General features: G+C 43.8%; 1 protein-coding gene across 1 annotated transcript in view; it reads left to right on the forward strand.

Moving 5' to 3' along the window:
• The window catches only part of Ston1 (stonin 1), a 120,371-nt gene that overhangs the window by 32,902 nt on the left and 73,362 nt on the right, over positions 1–14,107 (forward strand). Inside the window, exon 2 of the mRNA XM_070025558.1 lies at positions 6,726–8,689. Coding sequence (XP_069881659.1) covers positions 6,781–8,689 — 1,909 coding nt within the window. The 5' untranslated portion in view covers positions 6,726–6,780. The remainder of the gene's footprint in view (positions 1–6,725; positions 8,690–14,107) is intronic.

A 14,107-nucleotide genomic window follows, 5' to 3' on the forward strand; every position in this document is an offset into this window, starting at 1 on the left:
AAAAGGGATAGCTTAACTTCTTCTTTCCCTATGCGGATCCCTTTAATGTCTTTTTCTTGCCTTATTGCCCTGGCTAAAGGTTCTAGGACTATATTGAAGAGGAGTGGAGACAGTGGGCATCCTTGCCTTGTTCCTGATTTTAGGAGAATTGGTTGTAGCTTTTCCCCATTAAGTATAATATTGGCTATTGGTCTGTCATAAATGGCTTTTATTGTTTTTAGAAATGTTCCTTCTATTCCTATTTTCTCCAGAGCTTTTAGCATGAATGAATGTTGAATTTTGTCAAAGGCCTTTTCTGCATCTGTGGCGATAATCATGTGATTCTTGACCTTGGCTCTGTTGATATGTTGGATTACATTTATTGACTTACGTATGTTAAACCATCCCTGTGTCTCTGGGATGAAGCCTACCTGGTCATAGTGAATTATTTTTTTTATGTGTTTCTGGATTCTGTTAGCTAGAATCTTGTTAAGGATCTTTGCATCTGTGTTCATCAAGGAGATTGGCCTGTAATTCTCCTTTTTGGTTGGGTCTTTGCCTGGTTTGGGGATGAGTGTGATATTGGCTTCGTAGAATGAGTTTGGGATAGCTCCCTCCTTCTCTGTTTCTCTGAAGAGCTTGAGGAGTATGGGTATTAGTTCTTGTTTAAAGGTCTTATAGAATTCTGCTGTGAATCCATCTGGTCCTGGGCTTTTTTTTGTTGGAAGACTTTTGATAGCTTCCTGTATCTCATTATAGGATATTGGCTTATTTAATTGGTTAACTTCTTCTTTGCTCAGTTTGGGCAACTTGTATTTCTCTAAAAATGCATCCATTTCTGCCCGATTTTCTTCCTTTAGAGAGTATAGCTTTTGAAAGTAGTTTGTTAGAATTGTTTGGATATCTTGAGTACGTGTGGTGATGTTTCCCGTGGCATCCCTAATCCTATTAATATGGGTTTCCTCTCTTCTTTTTTTAATTAATCTAGCCAATGGGCCATCAATTTTGTTTCTTTTTTCAAAGAACCAGCTTTTTGTTTGGTTTATTTTGGTTATGGTTTTCTGATTTTCTAATTGGTTAATCTCTGCTTTTAATTTGGTTATCTGGCTTCATCTAGTAGCTTTAGGTCCCATTTTTTCTTGTTTTTCTAGCTGTTTTAATTGCAACATGAGATTATTTACTTGGTCTGTCTCCATTCTCTTGATGTGGGCACTGAGGGCAATAAATTTGCCCCTCAGGACTGCTTTTGCTGTGTCCCACAAGTTTCTTTGTGAGGTGTTTTCATTTTCATTGAGTTGTAGGAAATGCTTTATTTCTTCTCTGATCTCTTCTGTTATCCAGGCATTGTTAAGGAGTGTGCTGTTCAATTTCCATGTATTAGAGAAATTTCTGTGGTATGCTTTGTTATTGAGAGCTAGCTTGATTCCACTGTGGTCAGATAGGATACAGGGGATTATGTCGATCCCTTTGTATTTGCTTAAGTTCCTTGCATGAACTATGATATGGTCTATTTTGGAGAAAGTTCCGTGAGCTGCTGAGAAGAATGTGTACTGTGTTGTTTTAGGGTGAAATACTCGGTAGATGTCAGTTAATTCCTCTTGAAGTATGGCCTCTCTTAATTCGGTAGCTTCTTTGCCAATCCTCTGGTTGGTAGACCTGTCCTTTGGCGAGAGTGGTGTGTTAAAGTCTCCTAGTATTATCGTATTGGGATCTATTTTATTCTGTAAGTTTGAGAGCATTTGTTTGACATATCTGGGTGCACCAATATTTGGGGCATATAAGTTGATGATGGTTATCTCCTCCTCTTGGATTGTTCCCTTTATTAATATGTAGTGTCCGTCCTTGTCTTTCTGTACTGATTTTAATGAAAAGTTTATTTTGTCAGATATCAGGATAGCTACACCTGCTTTCTTACTGGGGGCGTTTGATTGGTAGATCCTTTTCCACCCCTTCACTCTGAGTTTGTTTGTATGTTTGGCTGAGAGGTGGGTCTCCTGAAGGCAACAGATGGATGGGTCTTGTTTTCTGATCCAGTCCTCAGTTCGTTTTCTTTTAATTGGCGAATTCAGCCCATTTATATTAAGAGAAAGTATAGAGAGATGCATTGTTGTCCCTGCCATTCCGTTTTCCTAAGTTTTTCTTCTTTCCTTTCCTCCTGTGCTTGCTCAGTTAGACTTTGAGTAACGCCTGTTTGGGGCAGGCCCCAGTTCCTGGTTGCTTTCTTCAGGTTGTGTCCCCCCTCTTAGAATTCTTTGTAATGCTGGCTTAATGTTTATGTATTCATTTAGTTTTTCTTTGCTATTAAAAGTTTTCAGTTCTCCATCGAATGTGAATGCTAGCTTTGCCGGGTAGATCAGTCTGGGTTGGCAGTTATTGGCTCTCAGGGCTCGTATGGTGCTTTCCCAGGCTTTTCTTGCATTCATTGTTTGTGTGGAGAGATCTGCAGTAATTCTTATTTTTTTCCTGTTGTAGTATAGCTCCTTCTTCAATTTTGCTGCATGCAGGATTGTTTCCTTATTATTCAGATCTATCATTTTTACTATAATGTGTCTAGAAGTGTTTCTCCTGGGGTCTTGCTTGTTGGGTGTTCGATAAGCTTTTGTGATGTAGTTAAGATGGTCGTTTTTGAGGTGGGGAAAATTTTCATTGATTATATTGTTAAATAGGTGTTGCATTCCCTTGCTCTGGAATTCCTCACCTTAGTCCACTCCAATTATGCGAAGGTTAAATTTTTTAGCATTATCTGCTTGCTCTTGAATATCCCTTTGGTTTAATTTGAGTGATTTTTTCCATATCTGTCACTTTTTGGTCCAGTTGGTGTATTCTGTCTTCTGTATCTGACACTCTACCTTCCATTTCATTCACTCTGTTGACAGTGGCTTCTATTGTGGTTTGCATGGAGGAAATGGATCCCTTTATGGATTCAATATTGGTTCTCAGAGTACTGATCTCACCTCTCAATGAGGTATGCATTACCTCTAATTTGGCATTTATCTCACTTCTTACTGAGGTTTGTGCAGCTTCTATTTTTGCATGCATCTCTTGTTTGATACCCTGTATCTCTTTGGATAGTTCATCCTTGTGCTCTTTCAATTTCTGATCAATTTCTCGCTTTATTTCTTGAGTCATTGCCTCCAGCAACCCTTGGATGTAGCTTTTGTCTTCCATTCCTGCTTTGCTCCCACTGGGGCTCTCCCCTGCGTGGCTGCTGGCTTTTGAGGTGAGCTTGCTGTCCTGGGTGGTGGTAAACCTTGTGATTTTTCTCTGTGATTTTCGCATGGAGGTTCAGGAGACTGCTCTTCAATTTTGTTTTGGTGTGTCTGTCTTTGCTTGGTTGCTGATTCTGTATTGGTAGAGAGAGTCTGTGCCTGATCTGGGTTCTGTTGGGAGCCTATTTCCAGCTGCTATTCTGACTTACTTAGGATTCTCAGCTCTCTGCTATAGATTGCTGGCAGTTCCCGCCTTTGGAAGGGTTGAGCAGCCTAGACTGCTTGTGTTTGCTCCTACGGGTGCTCTTGTGAAGAACAGATGCTCTGGATGCACTCTCCCAAATACTGGAGTCTGCTATGGGCTCCTGATGTGTTTTTGTTTGTTTTGGGCTGGTTGTGGGCTTGAACTCTAGGTTTGGGTGCTGTCCCTCAGCTTTTCAGCTCAAGGCTGGCACCCTACCATTTGAGCCACAGCACCACTTCTGACCCTTTTTGCTTTTGTGATGCTGAGGAATCAGATCCAGGGCCTCATACATCCAAGACTATCACTCTATTGCTGAGCCGCCTTAACAGTCTGAGCTCCTGCTTACTATCAGGTGCTGGCAGCCTGTGTTGCCCAATTCCCAGTCTAGGGTATATGGGTGGAGTTTTGGTGGGGTTTGGGCTTCTCTTGTCCTGGGCCTCCAGGTCTTTTGTTGTCACAGGCGTGCTTCCCGGGGAGTGTTGTTTCCTGGTTTTCTCCCCTCTGTTGAGGCGTATGCTCAGCTTTTTACTTCAATTGGGAGGAGTTGGTTGTGTTGTTCAGGTGCCGGATCCCCGGGCCTGGTTCCGGTCCCAGCCTGGAGCGCGCTTGTTAGGCCTGTGCTGATGTGTGTACCACCTAGGTTATGCAGCCTGGAGCGCACTCGTTAGGCCTGTGCTGATGTGCATACCACCTAGGTTATACAGCCTGGGGGACACAGTTCAAATTTCTTCTACTGTTGGTAGTCTTGACCCAGGGGCGCTGTTCCTGGCTTGGGCATTTAAGCTCCCTTCCAGGGGTGCTCTTGCTCTAGCCTGGCCAGCTGAGTGTGCTCCACGGGCTGGTGGAGCTCTCAAACAGTTCCCAGTTTTAGTGGGTCCTGTGGTCCGGGTGTTGGGGTAGGGAGTCTAGGTCAGGGTCTGGGGATTCCCTCCAGCTCTGGTCTCCCTTGAGGGATACACTTCCCCTGTGGGGTACTCACCCTGGAGCTGGTTGTTTCTGTGTGGTGTAGGTCATCAGTTGTTGTTGCAATCCGGGCTGGGTTGGGTGGTGGTGGCTCTGTGTGATTCTTTTCTGTCTCTGCCTCTGTCGAAGCTGTCGGGTCAAAAGTGTCCACGCTCAGGCAGCTTCTTCGCGGTACCTCTGGGGCCCAAGCGGCCCAGCCAGGTCGCTGCGATCGCGATCGGGCGGGCGGGTGGTCTGCCGACAGGTCCCTTTGTCGCGCTGCTGGTGCCGAGCGGCTTTGGCAGGATGGAGCCTCTCTGCTCGGGTGGAGAGTGAGGGGTGGGGGTGGGATCCTCGTGGAGACTCCTGGCTGGTAGGTTCCTCTGTTCCTGGCGATCCGCTGTTCTGCAAACCAGTACCTGGTGATCTGAAAGCGGCCCCCTGTGTCTCTGCTGTGTCTCTGGGGCTCCTGCAGCCCCGGCCGGGCCGGCTGGCTGGCGGCTTGGCGTACTGCCGCACGGCCAGTAAAGGTTGGGGGAGGGGTCTTCGCTTTTCTCTGTTCTGAAATTCTTCTTTTCCTCTCTTTCTTTTTTTGTTATTCTCCGCCTCTGGTTTTTCTCTGAGTGTTCGTCTTTTTGTTGTTGTCGGTCTCTTGGGGAGATTAAGCATTGGAACTCGAACTCTCTTTTTGGTTGGAGAGAGCTGTGGCGTTTCCCTACTGCTCCGTCTCCATCTTGGTCCCCCCTCCCTTTGCCTAGTTTTTGAAGTAATAGAGCTACATTATTTTTTGTAAACTTTCTTTTTTTTTTTAAATGTAGGCATTTATACCTATCAACTTCCTTAGCATTGTTTTTTTTAACCATACTTTTGTTATATTGAATTTTCCTTTTCCTTTTTCTCAAGATACCTTTTGATTTTCCCCACCCTCATTGTAATCATGTGACTACATGATTGTGACTACAGTTTATTTATATATTATTTTAGTTTCATGTTATTTAATTTCTATTTATTTGTGAATTTTACAGTTTTCTCACTGCTGTTAATTTTAAGGTTTATTCTAACGTGATTGGCAAAAAAGAATAGGTATGATTTTATGTTTTCAAAATGTAAGGTTTGCTTTGTGATCTATATGATCTATTTGGGAAATGCTCTAGGTATGTTTGAGAGGGTGTATTTCATTCTGCAACTGCTGGGTAGAATATTCAATACATCTGGTAATCTCATTTGGCCATTTGGACTAAAGTCTTCTGTGGCTTTTTTTTCCCTCCCCCTACCTTTATTGTGTGTGTGTGCTGGTCCTGGAGCTTGAACTCAGGGCCTAGGCACATTCTCTGAGCTTTTTTGCCCAAGACTAGTGCTGTGCCACTTGAGCCACAGCATCACTTCCAGCTTTTTTTTTGGTGCTTAATTGACGATAAGAGTCTCATGGACTTTCCTACCTAAACTTGAGATCCTCAGATCTCAGCCTCCTGTGTAGCTAGGATTATAGGCCTGAGCTAGTAAGTAATCTTCCATCTAGATGTTGTATCTGTTATTAAAATGGGATACTGAAAGCTGCTCTTATTGTTTAGCTATCTATTTCTTCCTTCACTTCTGTCAATGTTTGGTACATACATTTTGGTGCTCTGACTTAAAGTTTATATTGTCTGATATAAGTATAGTCCCTGTGTAAGTTAGCTTTTTATTACTGTTAACAACTTAAGGAGAGAAAAGGTTTAGTTTGATGTATAGTTTTCTATCCATGATTAGTTGGTTGGTCCATTGTTTGAGCCCATGGCAAGGCAGAACAGCATGGTGGAAACATGTGGAGGAGGAAGCCCATTCATCTAATTCATGGCTGGGTGTGAAAGAGAGAGGAAAAGGCTGTATCCCACAATTTCCTTCAAGGGTGCACACACCCACTTACCTAACTTGCTCTAGGCCCCACCTCCTAAAGACTCTATACCTCTTAACTGCATGAAGAGGTAAGGATTACACCTCCACGTGTACATCTTTGGGAGATATTCCAGATTAGAACTATAGCACTCCTGCTCTGTTTTGACTTTCTGCTGCAGGAAATATCATTGTCCATCTCTTCACTGTCAGCATCTGTGTAATTGTAAACTCAAAGTGAGTTTCTGGTAATCAGAGTATAGTTGGATTCCTCCCCCTACCCCTCGCCTCTGTCTCTGTCTCTGTTTCTGTCTTTGTCTCTCTTTGTCTCTCTGTCTCTCTCAGCTATCAAAAGAATAATAAAAAACCAGTTTCTTTGCACTCAGTAAGTGCATATGCTTTTATATTCAAGTCTTTCTCAAAACAAAAGGCTGTGATTTTTAAATTGTTCTTCTTCTCCTCTCTTTTTCCTTTAACAGAAACAACACAACAACACACCTGATTCTTTGACAAAACCATATCCTGGTCTTGAAAATGTGTACTCCAAACCCAGGAAGTTGGGTTACCTTTGATGATGACTCTGCTTTTCAATCTTCTCAAAAGCCAAAGAATTTTCCTTCAGAGAACCAAGGTGTCTGTAGACCAAATGGACTTAAGCTGAACCTTCCTGGCCTTCGAGAATTTCCCAGTGGCTCTTCCTCTACCAGCAGTACCCCACTTCCCTCTCCCAGTGTAGATTTTTACTTCAGTCCTGGACCTCCTAGTAATTCTCCTCTTTCTACGCCTACCAAAGACTTCCCAGGATTTCCTGGCATCCCCAAAGCAGGGACTCATGTGCTGTATCCTATTCCAGAATCTTCTTGCCCTCCTACAACAGTCGGAGCATGTTCCTCTGTACCACCTATGACACCAACTTGTATATCCCCTGACCACTCATGTATGCTTCCAGCTCCCAGAGTGGACATTCCAGATAGAACCAGCCCACAGCAGGCCCAACACCTAGGGTCCCAAAGTGATGCTCCCCAGTTTCAGTATTTTCGGGAGGACTGTGCTTTTTCAAATCCATTCTGGAAAGATGGAGGTGGTGCTTCTCAAGTTACTTTTGACCCCTCAGGAAGCAGAAAGACATTCTCATCACGAGACAAAGAGATGCCTATTGATCAAAAAAGTCTAAATAAGTGTTCACTCAACTACATCTGTGAGAAGCTTGAACATCTCCAATCAACTGAGAACCAAGACCCTCTTGGAAATGTGTTTATACAGGATGTAGATGTTGAAGACCCACATTCGTCCTTTATCCCCCACATGCTCTTCAGGAGTCAGCCAAAAGCCGGATGGTCCTTCATGATGAGAATTCCTGAGAAGAAGAACATGATGTCTTCTCGGCAATGGGGACCAATTTTTCTAAAAGTGTTACCTGGAGGGATTTTGCAAATGTATTATGAGAAGGGGTTGGAGAAACCATTCAAAGAGTTACAGCTCGATCCTTACTGTAGACTCTCAGAACCTAAAGTGGAGAACTTTAGTGTGACTGGAAAGATCCATACTGTAAAGATTGAGCATGTGTCCTACACAGAGAAAAGGAAATATCATTCTAAGACAGAAATAGTTCATGAGGCAGACATTGAGCAGATGTTGAAGTTGGGGTCCACGGAGTACCGGGACTTCCTTGACTTTCTCACTACTGTGGAGGAGGAGCTGATGAAGCTACCAGCTATTTCAAAACCAAAGAAGAGCTACGAGGAGCAGGAAATTTCCCTGGAAATTGTGGATCACTTCTGGGGTAAAGTCACAAGAGAAGATGGGAAATTGGTGGAAAGTGCTGTGATAACTCAAATCTCTTGCCTCTGCTTTGTGAATGGAAATATGGAATGCTTTTTAACCTTGAATGACCTTGAGCTGCAGAAACGAGATGAGAACAGTTTTGAAAATGACCCAGAAAAGAAGGGGATCCATATTCTCGACTACCATTTTCATAAGTGTGTGAAAGCCTCAGAATTTGAGCAATCAAGAATCATTAAATTCATGCCTCTTGATGGCTGCAAATTTGAGCTGATGCGTTTCAAGAGTCTTTATGAGGGGGACGAACTTCCGTTCTCTCTGAAGTCTGCAGTGGTTGTCCAGGGGGCTTCTGTGGAACTACAGGCTTTTGTCAATATGGCCCCAGTGGCCCAGAGGCCATCCCAAGCCAGTTCCTTGAGGTACTGTGACAATATCACGATCCACTTTCCTGTCCCATCTCAGTGGGTCAAGGCCCTCTGGACCATGAACCTCCAGAGGCAGAAGTCCTTGAAAGCCAAAATGAACCGCCGGGCATGTCTGGGTGGTTTATATGAACTTGAGTCTGAACCTGCTGTTCTCGTCACTGTGGGGTCAGCAAAGTATGACAGTGCCTACCGGGCTGTGGTGTGGAAGATAGATCGACTTCCCGATAAAAATTCAAGTAAATATCTCACACCTATGTTGGCTTTTAGGGGAAGTAGCTTAAATGCTCTTTGGGTTTGATGGTAACTCATCAGCAGAGGCCTTACTTATGTAGAGGGGGGCGGGATATGAACACTGAACCAAACAGCTGCTTTGTGTCCTCTGGTGCCTACTTCTAGCAGAGAAGTTGAACTTTTCTGTCTCTTTAATAGCATAAGTAATGCCATCGGAGGCAAGGCATTTGTTGTGGAAGATGGTACCAAGGAAAAATTGATGGTATCAACCTGTCAACCTCAAATATTAAAAAGACATTTCTAATGTAGTTTAGATTCCCTCACTCATCTTTAAAGGTTCACCATCTGGGTCTTGCACACGATTTTTAGTTTACTTTAGCCACTATTTAGCCTCCTTAGGTTTTGCTGTTTGCTCTCTCTCTGTGTGTGTGTGTGTGTGTGTGTGTGTGTGTGTGTGTGTTGTTCTAGGGCTTAAATTTAGGGCCTCACACCATCATTTGGCTTTTTTTGCTTAACACTGCAACTCTACCATTTGAGTCACACCTCCACTGGCTTTTTGATGGTTACGTGGAGATATAAATCTTCCCCCAGGAGAACTGCCCGGTCACCAGGGTGAGGAGCCCTTCCTTGTGGGCTGTGAGTAATCTAGAACAGGAAGTGGTCCAGTGGACTTTAGTCCCCTACACTGGACTGTTTCCTTGTTCCTGATTTGCAGTTTGCTGGTGTAACATGTCTTGGCTGACTGGAGCTTGAGCTACAAACAGGAGCCAGCAGGTAGGAGAAGCAGGCTTGGTAGGCTGAAGATCCTGAGCTCCTGTGCAGAGAGGAAGTGAGGCCTCGAGACAGGGTATGGATAGTGAGGAGGTAGAAAGAGTTGCCCAGGAGAGTGAAGATGGCCTGGGGTGCTTTCATATTTACCCTTTAAATTAGGTCTGTTTCCTAGCTCTGGCTGCATGTTACTCGTGAAAGCTTTGTACACACTGGCTGAGCATCACTACAGACACTGGGAATCAGCCAGTTGTCCATGGCTCATGCCTATAATCCTGGCCATTCAAAAGGCTGAGATGTGAGGATTGATTACAGGCTGAAGGAAAGTCTATGCGACTCTTATCTTCAATTACCACCAAAAAGTTAGGAATATAGCATGGCTCAAGTGGTGGAGCAGAGCCTTGAGTGAAATAGCTACTAGATAGCACCCAGGCCATGAGGTTGAGCCCTACCACCACCACCACCACTACTACTACTACTACTACTACTAGTTACTACTACTACTACTACTACTACTACTACAACTAGTTACTACTACTACTACTAGTACTACTACTACTACTACTACACACACACACACACACACAGAATTGGAAATCTGTAATTGTGAAATTCTCCAAACATTTTTTGATCGCAGACTGGTGAAAATTCCACACCATGAAAACTATTTTATTCACAAAAGTATTTAACATATGGTATAAAATTACCTTTCAGGTATGCAGAGGGAAAATGTGAAGCATAAGTAAATTTATATTTAGACTTGGGTCCCATCTCCAAAGTATCTTATTATATGCAAATATTACAAAGTCCAACCGGGCGCTGGTGGCTCATACCTGTAATCCTAGCTACTCAGGAGGCTGAGATCTGAGGATTGCAGTTTGAAGCCAGCCAGGACATGAAACTCCATGAGACTCTTATCTCCAATTAATCACAGAAAAAGCTGGAAATAGTGCTGTGGTTCAAGTGGTATAGAGCTCGCTTTGAGCAAAAGAAGCTCAGGGATAGTGCCCAGGCCCAGCATTCAAGCCCCAGAACCAGCAAATAAATAAATAAAAACAAAAACATAAAAAATTACAAAGTCCAGAAAAAAATAATTTGAGACATTGCTGCATGTTTTCCTTCCTTCCTTCCTTCCTTCCTTCCTTCCTTCCTTCCTTCCTTCCTACCTTCCTTCCTTCCTTCCTTCCTTCCTTCCTTCCTTCTTTCCTTCCTTTTTTCCTCTCTCATTCTCTTTCTCTCCTCTTTTTCTCTCCCTTTGTTTCTCTGTCTCTTTCTCTTTTCTGCCAGTCCTTGGGCTTAAAAGCAGGGCCCGAGTGCTACCCTGAGCTTCTTTTGCTGAAGGCTAGCACTCTACCACTTGAACCATAGATCTATTTCCTGCCTTTTTGGTTGTTTATGGGAGATAAGAGTCTCATGACCTTTCCTGCCCAGTGTTGGCTTTGAACCATGATTCTGAGATCTCAGTTTCCTGAGTAACTAGGATTATAGACCTGAGCCTCTAGTGTCAGGCCACTTCTGCATTTTGAATAAGGGACACTGTATGCATCGGTCCCTTCCTGTGCCAATCAGATCTGGAGGTGAGGCCCAGCTTCAGGGCTTTGTAAGAGGCTCTTCCACTCCTGCAGTTAAGACTGAGAGCCACTGGCTGGTTGTGCAGGGACACACTTGGTGTGGTCTCTGCAGAGATGCTCCCATTCTGGGCAGTGTGTCTGTCTTCTACAGGCCTGCCAAACTCCTCCCAGGGGTGTTTCCCAGCACTTGAGCTCTCTGAGAACAATGCTGGGAACGGATAGTTCTGGAGAAGTAGGTTGCTCTTGGCCTTTCTGGAGAGTTTCACAGTACCAGGCTCACTGAGGAACATTGTTTTGCAAGGATTTCAGTAAACTTCTGTGAAGACATATTGAACAAATCAGAGCTGCAAAAGACAGAATGAGAAGAGGCCCACAAACAAGGCAGTAGGGTTTTATCTGGAAATGGAGGCTCTCATTGGCTGGGAGTGGGACACTTCCTGAATCATTCAGCGCTGTCCTGTCCGCTGCATTATGGGATTGAGGAGGTCAGGTAGAGAGTACAAGGATGCTGGGCTGGCTGCATCTATTTCCCATTGAGAAGCAGGGTGAGCAGAGGAAGTGGGAGGGGGCAATCTCTGCCCTTCCTGTCAATGTTTTTTTTTTTTTTAACCTTTAGTGTGTCCTTGAATTACCTTGTGAATGTGATTTAGCAGTGATTAAATAGGTGACCCTGAACTCACTGTGACCTACCATGCGCTGCTGTAAGCCTGTGGACCCCTCTTATACTGGTGGGTTCCAGAACTTGTGTCTTTCTATAGATGATTTTAGGTCATTGTGTATTTTACAGAGCCAAGGATTTTTCAAAAGGTGTTCAGGTTGGATGTGGTGGCACAAGCCTGTAATCCTAGCTACTTGGGATATAGAGATTAGGATATTATGATTCAAAGCCAACGTGGGCATGAAAGTCCTTGAGACTCCACCAATGACTTGGTGTGGTGAGCTGTGAGGTAGGGAAAGCCTGGTGGTACATGCCTGTCATCTCCAGGGGCATAGGAGGATGACTGCAGCCTAGGTTGGCCTAGAACCATACTAACCAATGCAAAAAGGGGCTAGACACATGGTTCAGGTAGTAGAGCACCTGCCTACCAAGCCAGAATCCTTGAGTTCAAACCCAAGTACTGCCCCCAAATCTTTAAAATGTTAGCTGTTTGAGAGTTTTTGAGGTTTCTGAAATGCCTGCACTATAAGAAAAGTACTTTGAGCATGGATAGTGACAGGGAACATCTGAATTCGTCTACTACTAAACACTGTTGGCTTTGCCTTCCTTTGTGGGGATTTGTGAACATAGGCCTGATCTTTCCTATTGGTGGAATCACTGAGCTGTGATGCTAGGACAGGCAGGAAGGGCTGCTGGTCATTCAAGTGTCTTCAAGCTTGCTAACTGCCTCGTATTCCTTTAATACTTTGCAGCAAACATGGCTTCATGCATAGTAAGGTAGGAAGGATGACAGAAGAGCCTAGGGCTTGGCAGGGAGAATGAGGACAGGTGACGAGTCTTGTATATATACAGGAGGTATATATGATGGTCCAGAATTAGAAAGGGGATCACTTTCCAGTCATTTTCTCTTTTATCTACTTTTCTGTCTGTCCTCTGTAGTTTGGTTGTTTTCCTCCTCCATCTGTGTCAGTCTCCTGTAGTTCATTTCCTTCAACTCTGAACAATTCAGCTTCCGACATGAAATATTTTGGCTTTCCATGGATTGGATTTAAGATTTGTAGCTTGAATTTCCCATCCAGAGCCAAGAGGTGAGAGAATCACACCATCAAAGCTTGAGACCGCCCCCTAGTGGAATTAAGGACACCCACCATAGTTGCTTCAGTGCAGTTCAAAGTTTTCAAAAACTGGGAAGACATTCCAGAAAACGTGAAAAGGCTCTTATTGCTCACCAGTTTCTCTTCTTGTCTTTTCTCTTCTCTTCTTTCTCTTTCTCTCTTTTTTAAAAAAAGAAAATCAGTAGAAATGTTTTGTTTCCTTTTCAGATTTTCCAATTTTCACTGCAAAACTTCTCCACGACTTTTTTCCTGTAAAACATGAATATCACATTAGATTACTTACAACATTGATTTAAATTATACACCTACAGAAGTCACAGTTCTTTACTAGCAAAGTTAGAAAGGATATTAATAATGCATTTGAAATCAAATAGCATGTGATAATCATATATAAAATAGGTACAACATATCTTTATCATATAGTACATTACAACTCAGTGTGTATGGCTGGTTGGTTAACCCTCAAAGCAACCTGGTGTAGTCAAGGTTAATATAATTTCCAATGAGGAAAGTGAGGCTTAGAGAGGTAAAATAACTTGCATAGAATCACATAGCTAATATGTAGAAGTGCTGAGATTGGCCTCTGGGCCATGTAGGCCCAAATTCCTGTTCTATTGTCCTCCCTCCCTCCCTCCCTCCCTCCCTCCCTCCTTCCCTCCCTCCCTCCTTTCCTTCCTTCCTCCCTTCCTTCCTTCCTTCCTTCCTTCCTTCCTTCCTTCCTTCCTTCCTTCCTTCCTTCCTTCCTTCCTTCCTTCCTTCCTTCCTTCTTTCCTCCCCACCTCTCTCTGTTGTTTATGGTGATAGTGGAGATTGAACTCAGGGCATCATATTTGCTAGCGAGAGGCTCTTATTTTAGCCACTCCTCCAGCCCCCTTTTGCATTGATTATTTTCAAGTTAGAGTCTTGCTTTATGCTTGGGCTGAACTGGGCTGCAAGGCTCCTACTTTTAATTCCCTATTTGCTAGGGATGACAGGTGTGTGCTTCCATGTCCCAGCCATTTGTTGAGATAGAGTCTCACAAACTTCTTGTTGTGCCTGAGCTGGCCTTGAACCTTGAATCCCCTGATCTCTACCTCCCAAATAGCTAGGATAATAGACTTAGGGCCACCATGCCTGGCCAAGTTTTTGGAACAGGCCTGGAAAGTGTTGGGACTAGATGTGAATGAGTTTACTATGCCTGTGATGCATCTAGAAGTCTGGAAAGGATAACGGATGGTGGACGCTAGATGGGTGTCTGTGAATGAAGCTGTCGCCGCCTGCAGTGATGTGGGGGCAGAGGGCCCCTCACAGCCACCTTTGTTCTCTTCTCCA

The sequence above is a fragment of the Dipodomys merriami genome, unplaced genomic scaffold (assembly GCF_024711535.1).
Source record: "Dipodomys merriami isolate MVZ:Mamm:240054 unplaced genomic scaffold, mDipMer1.0.p SCAF_17, whole genome shotgun sequence".
In the NCBI taxonomy this organism is placed as follows: domain Eukaryota; kingdom Metazoa; phylum Chordata; class Mammalia; order Rodentia; family Heteromyidae; genus Dipodomys; species Dipodomys merriami.